The sequence below is a fragment of the Xyrauchen texanus genome, chromosome 47 (assembly GCF_025860055.1).
Source record: "Xyrauchen texanus isolate HMW12.3.18 chromosome 47, RBS_HiC_50CHRs, whole genome shotgun sequence".
Taxonomy (NCBI): domain Eukaryota; kingdom Metazoa; phylum Chordata; class Actinopteri; order Cypriniformes; family Catostomidae; genus Xyrauchen; species Xyrauchen texanus.
This window is the reverse complement of record NC_068322.1, coordinates 27,048,716-27,069,274: the sequence shown is the minus strand read 5'-3', so window position 1 is coordinate 27,069,274 and position 20,559 is coordinate 27,048,716. Positions and strand designations below refer to the sequence as shown.

Here is a 20,559-nt window from a genome sequence, read left to right as displayed (position 1 = left end):
TGCATTAATTACTGCCTCAATGCGGCGTGGCATGGATGCTATCAGCCTGTGGCACTGCTGAGGTGTTATGGAAGACCAAGATGCTTCAATAGCGGCCTTCAGCTCTTCTGCATTGTTTGGTCTCATGTCTCTCATCTTTCTCTTAGCAATGCCCCATAGATTCTCTATGGGGTTCAGGTCAGGCGAGATTGCTGGCCAATCAAGCACAGTAATACCATGGTCATTGAACCAGGTTTTGGTACTTTTGGCAGTGTGGGCAGGTGCCAAGTCCTGCTGGAAAATGAAGTCAGCATCTCCATAAAGCTTGTCTGCTGAAGGAAGCATGAAGTGCTCTAAAATGTCCGGTAGGCGGCTGCGTTGACTCTGGACTTAATAAAGCACAGTGGACCAACACCAGCCGATGACATGGCTCCCCAAACCAACAAAGACTGTGGAAACTTCACACTGGACTTAAAGCATCTTGGATTGTGTGCCTCTCCATTCTTCCTCCAGACTCTGGGACCTTGGTTTCCAAATGAGATGCAAAATTTGCTCTCATCAGAAAAGAGGACTTTGGACCACTGAGCAACAGATCAGTTCTTTTTTTCTTTAGCCCAGGTAAGACGTTTGACATTTGAAGCCCATGTCCAGGACCCGTCTGTGTGTGGTGGCTCTTGATGCAGTAACTCCAGCCTCAGTCCACTCCTTGTGAAGCTCCCCACACATTTGAATGGCCTTTTCCTGACAATCCTCTCCAGGCTACGGTCATCCTTGCTGCTTGTGCACCTTTTTCTTCCACACTTTTCCCTTCCACTTAACTTTCTATTAATGTGCTTTGATACAGCACTTTGAGAACATCCAACTTCTTTTGCAATTACCTTTTGAGGCTTTCCCTCCTTGTGGAGGGTGTCAATGATTGTTTTCTGCACAACTGTCAGGTCAGCAGTCTTCCCCATGATTGTGAATTCAACTGAACCAGACTGAGAGACCATTTAAAGGCTCAGGAACCCTTTGGAGGTGTTTTGGATTAATTAGCTGATTAGAGTGTGACACTTTGAGCCTACAATTCTGAACCTTTTCACAATATTCTAATTTTCTGAGATTCTGAATTTGGGGTTTTCATAAGCTGTAAGCCATAATCATAAAAATTATATCAAATAAAGGCTTGAAATATCTTACTTTGCTTGTAATGAGTCTATATAATATATTAGTTTCACCTTTTAAGTTGAATTACTGAAATAATGAACTTTTGCACGATATTCTAATTTTTCGAGTTTCACCTGTATGTATGTATATATATATATATATATATATATATATATATATATATATATATATATATGTGTAGTTGTATTGAGGAGAATATATTTGACAGTCCGGTGTGAGATATAAGATTAATAAAGTGCAGTGCCAATTATTGATTGTGAGAGATCAAGTGTTCAAAAGTCTGACTGCTTGGGGGAAGAAGCTGTCATGTAGTCAGCTGGTGTTGGTCCTAATGCTGCGATACCGCCTGCCTGATGGTAACAGTAAGAGCAGCCCATGACTCGGGTGGCTGTAGTCTCTGATGATCTTTCAAGCTTTTTTCACACACCGCCTGGTATATATGTCCTGGAGGGAGGGAAGCTCACCTCCGATGATGTGTCTGGCAGTTCGCACCACCCTTTGCAGGGCTTTGCGGTTGTGGGCGGTGCTATTGCCGTACCAGGCGGTGATGCAGCCAGTCAGGATGCTCTCTACAGTGCTGGTGTAGAACCGTGTGAGGATGTGGTGGTTCATTCCAAACTTCCTCAGCCGTCTCAGGAAGAAGAGGCGCTGGTGAGCCTTCTTCACAACGGCCTCAGTGTGGGCGGACCATGTGAGTTCCTCAGTAATGTGGACACCGAGGAACTTGAAGCTGCTGACTCTCTCCACCGGTGCTCCATTGATGGTGATGGGGCTGTGTTCTCTGTCTTTCTTCCTGAAGTCCATCACAAGCTCCTTGGTTTTACTGACGTTGAGGGAGAGGTTGTGCTCCTGACACCAGTGTGTCAGAGTGTGACCACCTCTCTGTAGGCTGTTTCATCATTGTCAGTGATCAGACCTACCACTGTCGTATCGTCAGCAAACTTAATGATGGCATTGGAGCTATGTGTTGCCACACAGTCATGTGGGTATAGTGAATTCAGGAGTGGGATGAGAACACAGCCCTGTGGGGCTCCAGTGTTGAGGGTCAGTGATGAGATGTTGCTGCCCATTCTAACCACCTGACGTCTGCCTGACAGGAAGTCCAGGATCCAGCTGCACAGCGAGCTGTTTAAACCCAGAGCCCGGAGTTTCTCATCAAGCTTTGGAGGGCACTATGGTGTTGAATGCTGAGCTGTAGTCTACAAACAGCATTCTCACATATGTGTTCCTTTTTTCCAGATGGGAGAGAGCAGTCTGTAGTGTAGATGCAATGGCATCATCAGTGGAGTGGTTGTTGCGGTAAGCAAACTGCAATGGATCCAGTGAGGTGGGCAGCACTGAGAGGTTAATCAGAGATCACATCTGCTCTAAGCATTTGCTGATGATGGGGGTCAGAGCAACAAGACGCCAGTCATTTAGGCAAGTGATTTTGGCTTGCTTCGGTACAGGCACAATGGTTGATGTTAGCAGGCAAGATCAAGTTAGCTAAAATTACACACATCAATCATTATGGCACTATATTTCACATGATTTGCAGTTATGTAAGCTTACCTGTCAAATAAGAACACAATTCGGGGTCTGTTTTGATCCCCAAAACTGAACGAAGGTCCCTCCAGGAATCAGGAAAGATGGTATTCAGTAGATACATTTAAAAAAAAAAATGTTTTGCTTACTCTGAGTTTGTGTAGGAGCCGGTGTTGTGCTGGAGCTGGCCGTTTGCTGGATTCCATCTGAGTGCTGCAAATGATCTCAGACACCTCAGCTCAGGATGTAATTTGAGTTCAGTTCACTTTAATTCCACAGAGCAGTTAATTGTGACAAATTCTGCAGCCTATACATTTTGTTTAAAACCTAAAATAATACAAAAGCACTTTCATCTCCAACCATGACTTATATTTCAGTGATTAATTATCATTATAATTTGTATTTGTACATTTTATAATTGTATTTGTGTAACAAGTAATTTTCTGACGGATTCTTTGCCTGATGGTAAATGGAAAGGTACATATAGAGAGAGGTGTGTGTGCGTGTGTGTGTGTATATATATATGTATGTGTATATGTGTATGTATGTGTGCGTGTATGTGTATATATATATATATATATATATATGTATGTGTGTGTATATATATGTATGTGTATGTGTGTATATATATGTGTGTGTGTGTATGTATGTATGTGTGTATATATATATATATATATATATATATATATATATATATATATATATATATATATATATATATACATACATTCATTCATTATATACACTCACCTAAAGGATTATTAGGAACACCATACTAATACTGTGTTTGACCCCTTTCAGCCTTCAGAACTGCCTTAATTCTACGTGGCATTGATTCAACAAGGTGCTGAAAGCATTCTTTAGAAATGTTGGCCCATATTGATAGGATAGCATCTTGCAGTTGTTGGAGATTTGTGGGATGCACATCCAGGCCACGAAGCTCCCATTTCACCACATCCCAAAGATGCTCTATTGGGTTGAGATCTGGTGACTGTGGGGGCCATTTTAGTACTGTGAACTCATTGTCATGTTCAAGAAACCAATTTGAAATGATTCGAGCTTTGTGACATGGTGCATTATCCTGCTGGAAGTAGCCATCAGAGGATGGGTACATGGTGGCCATAAAGGGATGAACATGGTCAGAAACTATGCTCAGGTAGGCCGTGGCATTTAAACGATGCCCAATTGGCACTAAGGGGCCTAAAGTGTGCCAAGAAAACATCCCCCACACCATTACACCACCACCACCAGCCTGCACAGTGGTAACAAGGCATGATGGATCCATGTTCTCATTCTGTTTACGCCAAATTCTGACTCTACCATCTGAATGTCTCAACAGAAATCGAGACTCATCAGACCAGGCAACATTTTTCCAGTCTTCAACTGTCCAATTTTGGTGAACTCTTGCAAATTGTAGCCTCTTTTTCCTATTTGTAGCGGAGATGAGTGGTACCCGGTGGGGTCTTCTGCTGTTGTAGCCCATCCGCCTCAAGGTTGTGCGTGTTGTGGCTTCACAAATGCTTTGCTGCATACCTCGGTTGTGACGAGTGGTTATTTCAGGCAAAGTTGCTCTTCTATCAGCTTGAATCAGTCGGCCCATTCTCCTCTGACCTCTAGCATCAACAAGGCATTTTCGCCCACAGGACTGCCGCATACTGGATGTTTTTCCTTTTCACACCATTCTTTGTAAACCCTAGAAATGGTTGTGCGTGAAAATCCCAGTAACTGAGCAGATTGTGAAATACTCAGACCGGCCCGTCTGGCACCAACAACCATGCCACGCTCAAAATTGCTTAAATCACCTTTCTTTCCCATTCTGACATTCAGTTTGGAGTTCAGGAGATTGTCTTGACCAGGACCACACCCCTAAATGCATTGAAGCAACTGCCATGTGATTGGTTGATTAGATAATTGCATTAATGAGAAATTGAACAGGTGTTCATTATAATCCTTTAGGTGAGTGTATATATAATGTATGTATATATGTATGTATGTGTGTATATATATACCTCAGGGATGTGATTTTTCCGGATTAATCCGGAATTCCGGATTTTCCGACCTGAAAATGTGACCTACTTGAATCATGTAGATCTGTAAAAAAAAACTGGTGGTGGTGGTGGGGGTGGGGGGGGGGTTAGAATCGCGAGCTCCAAACCGCGCACAGAAGAGAGGGAGAGCGTGAGAGTCCCGCATGTAAACGCCCCCCCGACTTCCAATCCTAGTGACGACGTCCCTGTCAAGAACATCGCCGGATCGGATGATCTGGGTATGTATTATTGCTTGTGTCTATATAACAGTTATAACCTATAAGTTATTAATTTGAATTTGTTGTCGATTGATTAGATGAGCGATTTTGATTGATTTTCCACTATGGTAGGATGTTTAAGCTGCATTAACATTACTTGTATTTGCTAGCTATACAATAATAATAACATCTAGCCACCCTTAAAACTTTGCTGTATGAATCGTTGTATGATGTATAAGTCGTTTTCAAGGTTTTGGCAACTTATAAATTAATTTCTTGTGAATGGTTGTGACAGTGTTTTTATGTAAAGGCGTTTCAGACGGCTTGGATCCGCGGGGTCGCTCTGCGCTACCTCATATACCGTAAAACTTAAAAAAAAAAAAATAGCCCAAATCGTCGAACTGTACCGGCTTGTATTTGAGACAGGCGTCTATATGAGACAGGCCTTTATAATTTAGTGTTGAGATGTTGTTCATTGAGATGTTGTTCCTAGAGTCTCTAATCTCGACGGCCGGCAAGAAAATGGCAAAAGATGCCATCATGGCAGCAGCTGTGAGTGCCAGGCGCAAATTCCAAAAGAAACGTGTAGAGGCTCTAAAAAAGCTTGCTACAGTACAAAGGCTAAAGAGTCAGTCATACAAAAATTGAGGCCTTCTTTTGACTTGAAAATTTGCATGTTGCACATTTAGCTGTTAAAGTTGGGTAAAAATGTAAAACAAAAATAAGTTAAAATATATGTTGCACGTTAAGCATTTTAAGTTTGGTAAAAAAAAAATGTAAAAAGATACATTTTATTTTTTAAATTCAAATCAGTTGTTGTCATGTCATACTGTACAAAAAAAGTTGCATGTTGCACATCTAGCTGTAAAACAAATTAAAATGTATTTTTTGTTCAAATAAGTTGTTACGGGTCCTGCTTTACTATATATATATATATATATACTTTAATCTCTTAATTATTTTAATTGCATTTTCGTTTCGTTTGGACTGCAATGCAAAATCACTGAAGCAAGAATATTCACCAATCCGATGTAATTGGATATAGAGAGAGAGAGATATCTCTCGTGAAGGAGGAAACAAAACTAATTCACACACAATGTATTTTCACGGACAACGAAATACCCAACTGGTAGAGAATATACGAATGAGTTTCTTTGCCAGATAGATGTTGACAACTGTTGTAAAACCATCTTTCAAGTTGAACACACATTTTAATTGCACTTTCAATTTATTTCTAGCTTAATTTGAACTATTTTTTTTTATTTATTTTAACAAAAAATGCAAAGTTTGCTATCAAAGTGTCTTGCTTTGTGTATAGCCCTAACCATGCTTAACGAGGAGTTTTTTTTCTGCGACCAATCAAAACCAAAACTCTTATCATGGTCTAACAGGGGGCAGCCCTATGCTAATGTGCATATGCCATTCATGGTTGCTGGACTACTCTGTGTGCTGTTATTTCATTCCTAAATATATTACAACAAATTTCATGTGCAAATAAATTACTACATTTTGATGACTAAACAGAAATCTGAAGAAACCGCTATCTACCATTTAAAATCAAATCTTTATTTTTCAGATTCCTTTTTACCAAGTTATATAGTTTTGTGAAACCTGAGAGAGAAGAAAAAAAAAATATATATATGTGTGTGTATGTATGTATGTATGTATATATGTGTGTGTGTGTGTGTGTGTGTATATATATATATATATATATATATATATATATATACAGTGAGGAAAATAAGTATTTGAACACCCTGCTATTTTGCAAGTTCTCCCACTTGGAAATCATGGAGGGGTCTGAAATTGTCATCGTAGGTGCATGTCCACTGTGAGAGACATAATCTAAAAAAAAAAATCCAGAAATCACAATATATGATTTTTTTAACTATTTATTTGTATGATACAGCTGCAAATAAATATTTGAACACCTGTATATCAGTTAGAATTCTGACCCTCAAAGACCTGTTAGTCTGCCTTTAAAATGTCCACCTCCACTCCATTTATTATCCTAAATTAGATGCACCTGTTTGAGGTCGATAGCCGCATAAAGACACCTGTCCACCCCACACAATCAGTAAGAATCCAACTACTAACATGGCCAAGACCAAAGAGCTGTCCAAAGACACTAGAGACAAAATTGTACACCTCCACAAGGCTGGAAAGGGCTACGGGGAAATTGCCAAGCAGCTTGGTGAAAAAAGGTCCACTTTTGGAGCAATCATTAGAAAATGGAAGGAGCTAAACATGACTGTCAATCTCCCTCGGACTGGGGCTCCATGCAAGATCTCACCTTGTGGGGTCTCAATGATCCTAAGAAAGGTGAGAAATCAGCCCAGAACTACACGGGAGGAGCTGGTCAATGACCTGAAAAGAGCTGGGACCACCGTTTCCAAGGTTACTGTTGGTAATACACTAAGACGTCATGGTTTGAAATCATGCATGGCACGGAAGGTTCCCCTGCTTAAACCAGCACATGTCAAGGCCCGTCTTAAGTTTGCCAATGACCATTTGGATGATCCAGAGGAGTCATGAGAGAAAGTCATGTGGTCAGATGAGACCAAAATAGAACTTTTTGGTCATAATTCCACTAACCGTGTTTGGAGGAAGAAGAATGATGAGTACCATCCCAAGAACACCATCCCTACTGTGAAGCATGGGGGTGGTAGCATCATGCTTTGGGGGTGTTTTTCTGCACATGGGACAGGGCGACTGCACTGTATTAAGGAGAGGATGACCGGGGCCATGTATTGCGAGATTTTGGGGAACAACCTCCTTCCCTCAGTTAGAGCATTGAAGATGGATCGAGGCTGGGTCTTCCAACATGACAATGACCCAAAGCACACAGCCAGTATAACCAAGGAGTGGCTCTGTAAGAAGCATATCAAGGTTCTGGCGTGGCCTAGCTAGTCTCCAGACCTAAACCCAATAGAGAATCTTTGGAGGGAGCTCAAACTCCGTGTTTCTCAGCGACAGCCCCGAAACCTGACTGATCTAGAGAAGATCTGTGTTGAGGAGTGGGCCAAAATCCCTCCTGCAGTGTGTGCAAACCTGGTGAAAAACTACAGGAAACGTTTGACCTCTGTAATTGCAAACAAAGGCTACTGTACCAAATATTAACATTGATTTTCTCAGGTGTTCAAATACTTATTTGCAGCTGTATCATACAAATAAATAGTTAAAAAATCATACATTGTGATTTCTGGATTTTTTTTTTTGATTATGTCTCTCACAGTGGTCATGCACCTACGATGACAATTTCAGACCCCTCCATGATTTCTAAGTGGGAGAACTTGCAAAATAGCAGGGTGTTCAAATACTTATTTTCCTCACTGTATGTATGTATGTATGTATGTGTGTATATATATATATATATATATTATTATTTATTTATTTATTTTTTTTTTTTTTGTAGCAATTTTATGTTTATTTACTATATTAAATTGTGTTATATATCGGCATTGTCTTCGCCACCCTGCTGTCTGGATATAGGCGTCGGCCATTAAAAAGCCCATATTGGTCGACCACTACTCCAGAGCACACAGGACCTCAGACTGGGCAGGTTCACCTTCCATTAGGACAATGACCCTAAGCACACAGCCAACGCGAGTGGCTTAGGGACAACTCCGCGAATGTCCTTGAGTGACCTAGCCAGAGCCCGGACTTGAACCCAATCGAACATCTCTGGAGAGACCTGAAAATGGCTGTCCACTGATGGTCCCAATCCAAACTGACAGAGCTTGAGAAGATCTGCAGAGAAGAATTGCATAAAATCCCCAAATCCAGGTGTGACAAGCCAATGCGTATCAGCAAAATTGCCGCCTTCAGGATGCAGCCTACAACACACAAAAATTACTTAAGACTCACTTCATTATTGCTAAATTGGGCATACCTGCTACTACGCCATAAGGTGAACTAGGAAAAAGTGGCTAGAAAATGATTTTCGTTCCCACACCTGGGCACTACTTTTTAAATGACTTTTTGCATAGACAAAACCATTATCGACTATGTTAACAGTTCTCCGCAAAATACCCTGCAGTTTTTTGTCACAATCCATAAATTTATTTAATTGTGAATAGGAAAAAATGAAAATCTTATGCTGCTGGTTTTGTTTGTAACTTTATTTATATACATTTTAGCAACACAAAATATCTCTCAAACTGACATTTATACATGTACCTAAACACTTGAGACAGGTTTTGGTGCATTATATACTCAAGTGTGAATGTACACCATGAAATATGGCACATTTGTAGAAAATATGCTTCAACTTAACGGATTGGCACTAAGCAAAATTAAACAAACATTATAAATTTAGCAAAACTGTGATGTTTTATACATCAACATTTTCAGTAGGTACTGTGTAATCACAGGAAAATGATTACAGTTTAAATTTTTTTTGCAAAATTTTTTCAGCTTGTAAGGATTCAGATCTCTTTTTTTTTTTGTTCAGTTTAGTTGGAAGATATCAGCTCACTTTTCATTCTCACTGTTATTTTTTGGAACCCATTCAACTTAAATATTATCATTTGTAAACGAATAATAATATATTATAATTGTTTAAACCCTCACGCTTTTATTTTTGACATTCTGAACTCTCCAGTAAGTCCTGTATGTGTCTGTTTGTAGGCAAGATCACCGTAGTTTTCAAACTCTGGTAAAAAGCAACTCCAGTGCCATTATAAATGCATATTATAAGTGAGCCGAACTATTGAGCATCTACATCTGAGATGATGTTTGTGAGTAGTGCTCAAATACTGCGCACCGCGTGAAGGCATCCTGGGTTTAACCAGGCTGGATTGTGTGAGGAGCTCACAAATCTTTGAAAGATGTGGATAAAGTCCCCATCTGTCCTCCGGCAGGCAAGGTTGCTTTGGCTGGGTCATGTAGCCCGCATGCCTGGCCAACGCATGCCTAAACAGCTTTTGTTCGGCCGGATAGAGGGGGCTAAGCGGCCGTAGTACGGGCTGGAGAAGAGATGGAGTGATATGGTACAGGAGGATGTGGAGCTGAGTGGACTTGCCGATGACTGGAACCAGCGGCTTCAAGATCGGTCTTTTTGGAGGAGGCTTGTGAAGGACGCTACTGGCCAATTGGAGGCAGTATCCTACCAACAACAATGGAGGGCAGAGGAGCGACGCTCACTACAATGAGCAGAGCACCAGGTGGCTAAAGCACAGCAAGTTGGCACAGGTGGTGTCACCTGTTGGATCTGTCCCGTGACCACCTGCCAGTGGGCGTTCGACACTTCACATGGCACAAGCGTCGTGGTGACGTCACCGCCACTTAGTGGTGAATGGCGGTTGTTGTGTGTGTAAACAGAGCAGCAGCATTCACTAATGCGCTGGAGCTACATGTGCATTTTATATATTTACTTATTAAACACAGCCTTTTGTGATTCACAGAGCTATCACACGTCTTCAAGTGGCTTTAAATAAAATGCACTAGTCATATGAACTACTTTAATTCTTGGTATAAACATATGGTCATTTTTTTTATCTTGACAGTAATGAACATGACTTAACACACAGTATCGGATTTGGATCGGGCTGTTCAGACCGATACACGATCCATCTAAAAGCTTCAGTATCAAGAGCCGATACAGATCCAGGTATCGGATCGGTGCATCCCTAATCCAAAACTTATTTTGTTGCAGTGTTTAATGGGCTAATACTGCCCTCTCTCTACTTGTTAACATGTTTTCTACCCACCTTTAATTCACAAAAAACAAACTCTCTTCGTACCGTGGCCCTTAGAGTTCCATATCAGCGATTTAAAAATTTAAAATAAATAAAAACAAAATATAGATATATTTTTTACACAATAAGATACACACTGTGGCACATTTATTATGATTCATTATGTTGTGAACATCAATCATCTAGAGCTGCAGCAATGCATGTGAGGAATGAGCGTCTCAGCGAGGGAGAGTACTACTCAGTCGGGTTCAGTTTGAGACTCACATTTAAGAAAACACAGTTTCACAATGAATAAGACATCCTATGCCTTTAGGCATCTCACATTGTTGCAGCTAACTAATAATACCAATTGACATTTTAAAAACACGTCCACGCATGAAAGTCTGAACTTAAAACGACACTTAATGCTCAAGCAAGCCTAATTTTAACTGCAGCATGACTTGTTTTGTGAAATGAACATCTCAAAATTCATAATTTTTCATATGAATCTACCAAGGAGGACTATAATACCTTGAAAACTCGATCTAATTATATTTGTGATTTAAATGTTGCTTGCAATAAATGTAGTTTCGTCAGGGTACACGGTTATGCTGCGTTCTATTCAAGTTGGATGTGGGATATTCCTACTTGATCTCTCCAACCTTCAATGCATTCCATTCCCCGATATGCGGAACTGTAACACTTCCGTTAGCTTAGCAGGGGATTGACTCTCTTTAGAGATGTCTCCTAGCAACCCAACTGATAAACAATGCTGCAGTGCTAGCATTTGTGCTTCAGGTGTACAATTATCAAAAGAGATTTTAATTTGTTAAACAAGCTTTAATATCATGTAATGTGGAAAGGAACTCATTTATCGGAATTGCTCAGTGAATGTTTATCACTTTGTATATCTCCCTGAGTGTCAACATGTTTGTGACATCATGTCCCTGAATCTCGGCAGAGTTGAGAATTTCTGCACAAGCCTACAAGTTGTAATTCTGACTTCAAGATGCATTTCATTGCACTTTACCTGGTAGGAAGTTGTAAAATCCAACTTTCCGAGTTGAATGGAACACAGCACTACTTTTCAAAACTTGATCTGACACTGAATGCTCAAGCAGCCTAATTTACTCCTGATGTTGCAATAATGCAAAAAGCACTAACCAATTTGCTTGAAGTGAAAATCTGTCCTCCTTTCCTGATTAATAAATGAAGCAATCACACGATCATGCAGAACATGTCAGGTTTGTAAATCCATAAGGATCTCTTTTTCAATGGCGATAGTGGCAGTGATGACAGCCGAGTTTCGGCAAGATCTCTTAAACTTCGCTTTCAAATAACGTCACTTAAAGCGTGATTGCGTCACTCAAGGCCAGCTAGAAGTCCTCAACCGGGACACATCCTAAAGATCACACCCACCAAGATCAAATAAATCAATCTGATTGCCTGATGAATCTGACAATCGAACTATAGTTTCTCATTCATTTGCACTGTTGAGGGATTCTGTGGAAAGGTCTGACATGGTGGAGCTCAAACTCACACGCTACTTTGGGAATGCGATTTGTGAAACACAAGCATAAAGGAATACATTCTGACTGGATAAACTTTTTGTTTTTCTCTTTGTTTGTAGATTAAGAATCTGGTAGTGGTGGTGGTGTAGTGGGCTAAAGCACATCACTGGTAATCAGAAGGTTGCTGGTTCGAACCCCACAGTCACCACCATTGTGTCCTTGAGTAAGACACTTAACTCCAGGTTGCTCCGGGGGGATTGTCCCTGTAATAAGTGCACTGTAATTCGCTTTGGATAAAAGTGTCTGCCAAATGCATGAATGGAAAGCAATTAAAGATACTTAGGCAAAAAGGTGATTGAGAATGAAATGATGAAAAATATTTATTTATTTGGCATGTTAGGCCAGCAGAGAAGGCTTTGCTGGCCCTGAGAATTCGCCTCTGACTTGCAAGTTTTGCTCAAGTGGATCGCCAGCTCCCACTTTATTTCACGACAACACTGCCTCTATTTATTTAGTATGAGGGAATTATAATACAAAAATACAAAATTTGCGATTTTACATCACCTTAAGCTGCTGTTGTGAGTGATTGAAGTGATTCTAGGTGTGAGCTGCAGTGCTGCCCTCGCGTCATCATTAGTTTCATATGATCATGTTACGTTAAATGAGATCAAGCCACTATTCGATAATGAAAACTTCTGTCGATAACATGGACTTGTTGTTTCAGCTCTAGTTACATATAATAGATAATAAAATGACGTAATGTCACACACAAGGCGTTAAACCCGTGAAATAAGCTTGCGTTTGCATATCATGTAACGTTAAGTTTTATCTAGAATACTTAGGTTTGCTGGGGGAATTAAAGGGGAATAACTACTTGGATTTCACTGCAAAAAATCATTTTGTTATCAAGTGTTTTTGTCTTGTGTTCCATTTAAAAATGCCTAAAAATCCTTAAAACAAGATACATTTACTTGAGAAGCAACATATAAGATATTTAGAGTTGCTTTAAGAGAATGAATCTTAAATATACTTCTGCCAGTGCAGGAAAGAAAATCTATACTTATATTCAACATAAATGCTCTAAAAGCAAGTCTAAATATCTTATATGCTGCTGCTCAGGTAAATTATCTTAAGGATTTTTCCATATTTTAAAATATTTAATTATTAAAATGAATTAAATATTATATTCAACATTGTGCAATATAGCTACTAAAGTAAATGTACATAAGGAGTTTTAGATATTTATATTGAAAACAAACCAAATAATTTTATTTGCATAGTATAATGGGCTAAGCTTACACACTCACGTTTGTGTTCACTTGATTTCGATCCATCTTTAACTCGCAAAAAACAAGCTGCTCTTTATAGAGCTGCATATCGCCAATTTTCTTCACCATAAAGCGAGCAATCGCTATAAACAAAATCTAGCATGCGCCAGTGATGAGCGCCTCCGCGTGAGACAGACTTATCAGCCGGGAGAAATTTGAAACCCTTGCGCTGTTTTTTTTGTGAGTCGTATATCTCTGACCGCACAGACAAATGCCAGTTTCAGATTGTGAATATGTAACATTTTAATTTAATTCTGCTCAAATGAACGAAACGACTTAAAGATTTGTTAATTGTGCTGAACGAGACTCAAATATCCAAGTCAGTAACATGATCCGATCTTCCCATAACTACCTCTTACGTCGAAAGATCAAGGAAAATGTTATTCCTTATGTCATAACCCCTTTTAGTTATTTCCCTTAAGAATAAAATGTGTTATTGTGCGTGTTGTTAGTGTACTTATCAGATTGTCTTCTGTTCTCAGGCTGGAATGTTTTCGGTAGCAAGTGAAGATGTCATGAAAAATCGTGCCATCAAGAGGGCGAAGCGTCGCAATGGAAGCACAGAGGTAACTTGTGCCTTGTTTCACCTAGCATGCATCCAGTCATGTGTTCTGACAGTGAATTATACATGAGTTGTGCTGTTTTGACTCAGGGAGAGAGTGGAGGGGCTTTTAAGGTGTTTAAGGGTTTCTCGCTGACCCCGGCTGCAGCAGGGGCAACATCATTCTCTGGTTTTGGTAATGGAGATGGATTCAAACCTCTCTCCAGCCTGACTAATGGCAGCATGGCATCAGTTGCTCCATCCTTCAGAGGTTTTATCACTCCTACATCTGCTAAGACCAACAGCGGTAAGTCTTTTACAAACAGTCATTTTAATACTGTGTCCATGTGCAATGCAATAAGTAAAACACAAAAGTAATTGGACACATACGCCACACTTTAAAGTGTCTGAATGTGATTGCATTCATAACATATTCTTATATGTGCCCGAAAAGGTGTGTTTATTTTCATTTAATGTTTTCCTTTCAAAAAATTTATCTATTTTTTAACTAGATTTACAGTAATGGCTGCAGTAAATGTGCAGTTTTAATGTAACATGATATCTGTAACCCATCCTTAATGTTGAGCCCTTGTTTTGGTTACTATATTTCTTTATTTTATTTTTTTCATTTTTCAAAGCCACAGAGAATGTTGATGATCTCAAGCAATATAATCGCTATATGTGCTTTTCTGAAATGTGCATTGCACTGTGCATTTGAAGCCTTGTTTCCTGTGAATAAGTCTACCAGGCTTCTCCCCGATATGCTTGCTAAAGAGACAGTATGGCACAGAGCGGCTCTCTCCTGAAACTCAGTTGTGCTTAAAAACCCAGTAAAACAAGAACTTTTGCTGGTTTTAGGCCATATATATTAGCTTTAAGGGAATCTTTATGCCAGTGTACGTCTAAACATTGACAAAATTTGTTTTTTGCGTGTGGATTTAAAAGGAAATTACCATCTTATCGGAAAACTAGAGGAATCAATTACATACTCAAAGTATATTTGCTCTTCCTCAATGTGTCTATCTGATTGGAACAAGCAGAGTGACAAGATGACAAGCACACACATCTGAAGCTGAACTAACACAGGTACTTCACTAAAAACAAGTGATACATTTGCTCAATGTTGCATTTCTGCTTTGATTTAAATCTTATCTGCATCTGAGAGAAACGGTGCGCACGTTTTTTTTCTGCGCTTTGTCTTTATGGCTCTTCTGCAGTTTATTATCGTTCAGTAACACAGTGATATTGTGAATGATGTATGTCCATAAAAAATTATACAAGCTCTCCTCAAAATCCCAACACGACAATGAAAGAATGAATGGACGTGTCTCAACACCCGCTGTGACTTCTTAACTTGAAAACGGAAGTAATGCCCATATTTCTCACCAAGCATTACGAGAAGTAGGAAAAAGGTGGATGTAATTCCCTAGCTCTGGCTGCAATAATTTTCGACCCTGTTTTGCAGCTGATAAGATGTTTTATATGATCCGGTTGCAAATGGTCAGTGCTAAATAATGTTGTAAACGGTGTGCAAAATGATTTGTGATTGGATTACAAAAAACACATACAGAGGTAGTCAAAAATCACATTGAATTTGAGGTTTAAAACGGTGTTCTGATGTGTCCCGGACGGCAGCGAAGCACCACCTCTCACCAATCAATCACCCGCCGAACGGAGTTTACACTTACAGTGGTGGCTAAAAGTTTGGAATAATGTTTTTGCTCTTTATAGAAAGAAGTTGGTACTTTAATTCATCAAAATGGCATTCCACTGATCACAATGTATAGTCAGGACATTAATAATGAGAAAAATTACAATTTGAAAAACTATTTCAGAACTTCTTAATCTACAAAGTGTTCTCAGCAAAGAATCCTCCATGTGCAGCAATGACAGCTTTGCAGATCCTTGGCCTTCTAGCTGTCAGTTTGTCCAGATATTCAGGTGACCTTTCACCCCACACTTCCTGTAGCACTTGCCATAGATGTGACTGTCTTGTCGGGCACTTCTTCTTACGGTCTAGCTGATACCACAAAAGCTCAATGGGGTTAATAACCATAACACGCTTTTCCAATTATCTGTTGTCCACTCTGACCTTTTCTTTATGTTTTTCTGTTTCAAAAGTGTCCTTTTCTTTGCAATTCTTCCCATAAGGCCTTCACCCCTGAGTCTTCTCTTTACTGTTTAACTTGAAAGCAGTGTTGAGCGGGTCGAATTCAATGAAGCTGTCAGCTGAGGAAATGTGAGGTGTCTATTTCTCAAACTAGAGACTCTGCTGTACTTATCCTCTTGTTCTTATATCTCTTTCTGTCCTTATTAGAGCCAGTTGTTCTTTGTCTTTGAAGACTATTGTGTACACCATTGTATGAAATCTTCAGTTTTTTTTTGGCAATTTCAAGCATTGTGTGTATATATAGCCTTCATTCCTCAAAATAACAATTGACAGACGAGTTCCTAGAGAAAGCGGTTTCTTTTTTGCCATTTTTGTCCTAATACTGATCTTAAGACATTGTAGGGTATTACATATATAATTTAGAGGTGTGGACACAATCAGTTAAAATGGGTAATTTGCACGCATGCTAAAATTTAGGAGGGAATTTAGGGTCTCGATATATGTGAGCTATGAACTAAATTAAACTGTCCTTATTAGGTAATGAAATGTATAACAGAATTAGTCACGTTTGACAACCATTATAAATGATATAAATGACAAATAACTAGATTATTTGTCTTAATAGATTCTCCTCCATTGAAAACATTAATACAACGTCTAATTCTATCAGCTCACAATTTCTACTGTAAGGAATTAGCTTTAATAAATAAATTATGATTAATTCACTTATTGGAGTGATATTATTCTCATGGCTTATTGTAAATAATATCACATGTATTTAGGTACAGCTTTGAAGCAAAATCTTTCAGAAACAGAGATGAGATTATCAAATATACCATAGTCAAGTCATCTTTGAATACAGACAAACTTTATTGCTATTCTAAACATAATTCTAATCTAACACATATATACCTGAGACAGGTTGGAGAAAAGAGTGACAGAATGTGAAATAAATGATCAATATAGTGAAAATGAACTTTATGGAGTCTGTTGACAATTACTTAAGAACCATTTCATCCTCCTTTGAGTCTACATCGATCTGCTATCGGATTACACAAATTATTTAATTAATACACCAGCACTTTGAGCACAATATTGGATGTGTTACTTCCGTGTCCTGGCGTCCTTTTTGTTGCTCTGTTCTTGGTCGAAAGTTTGTACTGTCGACGTTTTGATTCTCGATCTCTTTGTGTATGATCTCATTTATTGTCTGTATGAGATGATGATGGTTTTAGCTGTGAAGCGAGGCCTTCTCACTCCTTGGGATGTCGAGTACCGAGTTCCCTTGGATCTCACATGGGAGGAAGAGTGTTCAGAGAGCAACTGAAGAGCAAGATGAAGAGAGGGCAAGAGAGTCAGAGGACGAAGAGTCAAGAGGCAGACTTCTTCCTGTTTGGAACTATTTTAACTGAGATTAGCCGCATCCCCCAAAGGTGTCCTGCGCCAATCGGAAGTGACTTTTCAGAGTCACATGGTCAACTGGGCTGTCTTTTCTGACAGTTTAGTTATGGTCCTTTGTTTCAGACTCTTAATGATAGTTAAGTTAGTTGATCTCAAAAATAGTGCATATTTAATCATGAACTTTTATATCTTGAGAATGGGTCAAGTAAATTTTATACAAAGATGTATAAGATACATGATATTCATTGTCATCAGATTTTTCTTCATACACAAACAAATGTTTACATACTAAACATGACATGTTTTTATGGATGCTATACGTGTAGGTAATAAAACATAAAAATCTCTGGTTACAAAATCATATTGGTTTTACACATTATTGTATTTTATCAAGTTAAACCTTATAGTTACCATTCTTAGTAGAATGAGATGAATCATACAAAATGAAAGATTATATTTATCAATTATAGGTGATTGCACATCACTACACACATTTTAAAGAGGTCCATCAGTCTACAATCCTTAATTCGTTAGGTACAAACGTTACCACAGTTCAAAGTGATTTTCAGCATTATCTAGCATGGCTAGATTAAGATGAAATGTCTTTTAGAGTTGTGCAAATCTGATGGTCCTTGTAACCTTACAAAAAAGAAATCTGCTTTAACTGTGTGTGGAAGATCAGGTTGCGGAGGGGCCTTTCTGCCGTTTTACGATGGTGAAACATTCCAAACTGGAAGCCTTTTTTTTTTTCTACATCCAGATATGTTTTCAATTCTTCTGCATATATAATCTTACAACATGCAAGTCTATTGCATACTGTGGGTACTCAAACAAAGATGTTAAGCTTCATTTAACAAACCAAAAAGCTTTCAATTGTGTTTGATTTAATGGCAAGTGATTTTCTAGTTACAAATTAGCTATTTAGCATGATTAATCAAGGAAAAGGTGATTGTTGATGGAAATCAAAAATGTTTTTTTTTTTTTTTTTTTAAAAGTGATAGTGCTGTTTTTTACATCAGTAATGTCCTGACTATACATTGTGATCAGTTGAATTCCACTTTGGTGAATTAAAGTACCAATTTCTTTCTGAAACAGTTTTCAAACTGATCTTGAAGCAGCGAGATCATTGCCAATTGACCAATTATGTGTATTTCCTCTTCTGGGATCAGCCCGAAACATGCACTAAGTAGTACTGGCTCATTCTTGTTAAAGTGGATACTATAAACTTCAAATTCCAATTTATCATGTGGAATCATTTGTGTTCACATACATGGTTAATGACGTGCCGTTAAGTCCGGTTGGTTGATTTGAATTAGAGACTTCCATTGGCTGAATCAACTGCAACACTCTTCAGGTGGACAAGAGGGTGCGTGTCAGTTATGCTTTTAGAAGCAGCTTTTTGAAAACTGCAGCTGTTAGTCAACCGATATCTCTTCCATCCTTAGGTCATTTAACCTTCAACAGCTCCGCCCCCTCCAAACCCACAGATGCTGATGTCACGTCTAATGGCTCTGCCTCCAGCAGTAAAGAATACAACCGCCAGCTCACCGCTCTCAACTGCTCTGTTCGCGACTGGATCACCAAACATGTCAACGACAACCCACTGTGCGACCTAAATCCCATCTTCCGTGACTACGAGCGGCACCTTTTCAGCATAGAGAGGAAATATGGCAGTGGTGTGTCAGATGGCAGCGTAGAGAGTGTGTCATTTGGGGGGGAGCAGAAACGGCTTGTGTCTGGCAGCAGCACAGCTCCACCGCTCTTCTCGTTTAAGGACAAGGATGGCACCAACGTAGAGAAGCCAGCAGCAGCACATGCGCCAGACATGATTCCTGCTGGCGTCTCCTTTACTTTCGGTCAGAAGGTGGACAGCTCTGTTCTTGACACACTGGCGTCTAGTGGAGGTGCGTCATTCTCTTCCTCGGGGGCATCTGTGTTTGGAGCTGCAGTTAGTAGCGGCAGTCCTGCAGTGTCGCCTTCTCTTAATGCGGCCAGCAACAGTCAGAGTGCAGGTAAAGCAGCAGTGCATGCAGTGTGTGTTCTTTTTATTTTAATAAAGTGTTAAATGTTGGATAAATTGTACTTGTATAACTTTTAATGTTAAATTGTATTAGTTTAAATATTTTGTCTTGTTAGTTCAACCAATGGATTAACTAATGTCAACCTGTTAAAACAAATATTTTATATTTGCTTACTAGACTGACTGGATAGCAATTCAGATTTCCCCATTCAATTCGGTTTCACAAGCTCTTGACCCAAAATATGCAGTTCAATTGAAATTTACTGATATATTAATAAACACAACCAAATCTGAAGTAAAACCCCCAAGATGAATTTTTTTTTGTTTTACCCAAGCCATATTTGCTACAAATTTACTGTGTTTTAGCAGCACAAGGGGGACCTACACAATATTAGGCAGGTGGTTTGTTGTGTGTGTGTGTGTGTGTGATGTATGTAATGTACGTACACAGATCAGCCACAACATTAAAACCATAAATATATATATTAGCGCTGGGCGATATAAAAAATATTTATCGATAATCGCCTTAAAATTATTCTGATATACAATTGTATCGTCAACCCCCCCTTCCGAGGGTCGTGAATATTTTTCCTTTATTGATTTTTGTTTTAAAACGTTTATTCATTTATTGAAACGAAAAATATAAACAGAAGACATTTCTAAATTTAAACTAAACAAAAACAATTAAAATAATGAAGTGATCATTAAACCTTATATAACCATCTCCCCAAATCCAAACATTTTCCATCTCCAACATTTGCCATCACGCAAGCATCCATCAACACAGATGGAAAATTACTTATAGCCAACAGATTAAGAACTAAAGACAATAATAAAATAATAAATTCCCTTATGCTCCCAAAATAATGCTGCTAAATGTGTGTTCTCATCCAATTTGTGTTTGTTTTGTGTTTTGGTAATACAGTTAATGCTGCCTAAAGAAAATAAAATAGAACAACATTTTAGGTTCAAGGTGAACGTTTCTTGTATTATTTTATGATTTAATCACATTTGTCTTTGTTTATTTAATACAAAAAAATATATTACTGAAACTG

The 20,559-nt window shown here is 38.9% G+C and overlaps 1 protein-coding gene across 1 annotated transcript in view; it reads left to right on the top strand.

Moving 5' to 3' along the window:
- The window catches only part of LOC127638667 (nuclear pore complex protein Nup50-like), a 47,033-nt gene that overhangs the window by 7,231 nt on the left and 19,243 nt on the right, over positions 1 to 20,559 (top strand). Inside the window, exons 3-5 of the mRNA XM_052120281.1 lie at positions 13,915 to 13,998; positions 14,085 to 14,280; positions 18,930 to 19,496. Coding sequence (XP_051976241.1) covers positions 13,915 to 13,998; positions 14,085 to 14,280; positions 18,930 to 19,496 — 847 coding nt within the window. The remainder of the gene's footprint in view (positions 1 to 13,914; positions 13,999 to 14,084; positions 14,281 to 18,929; positions 19,497 to 20,559) is intronic.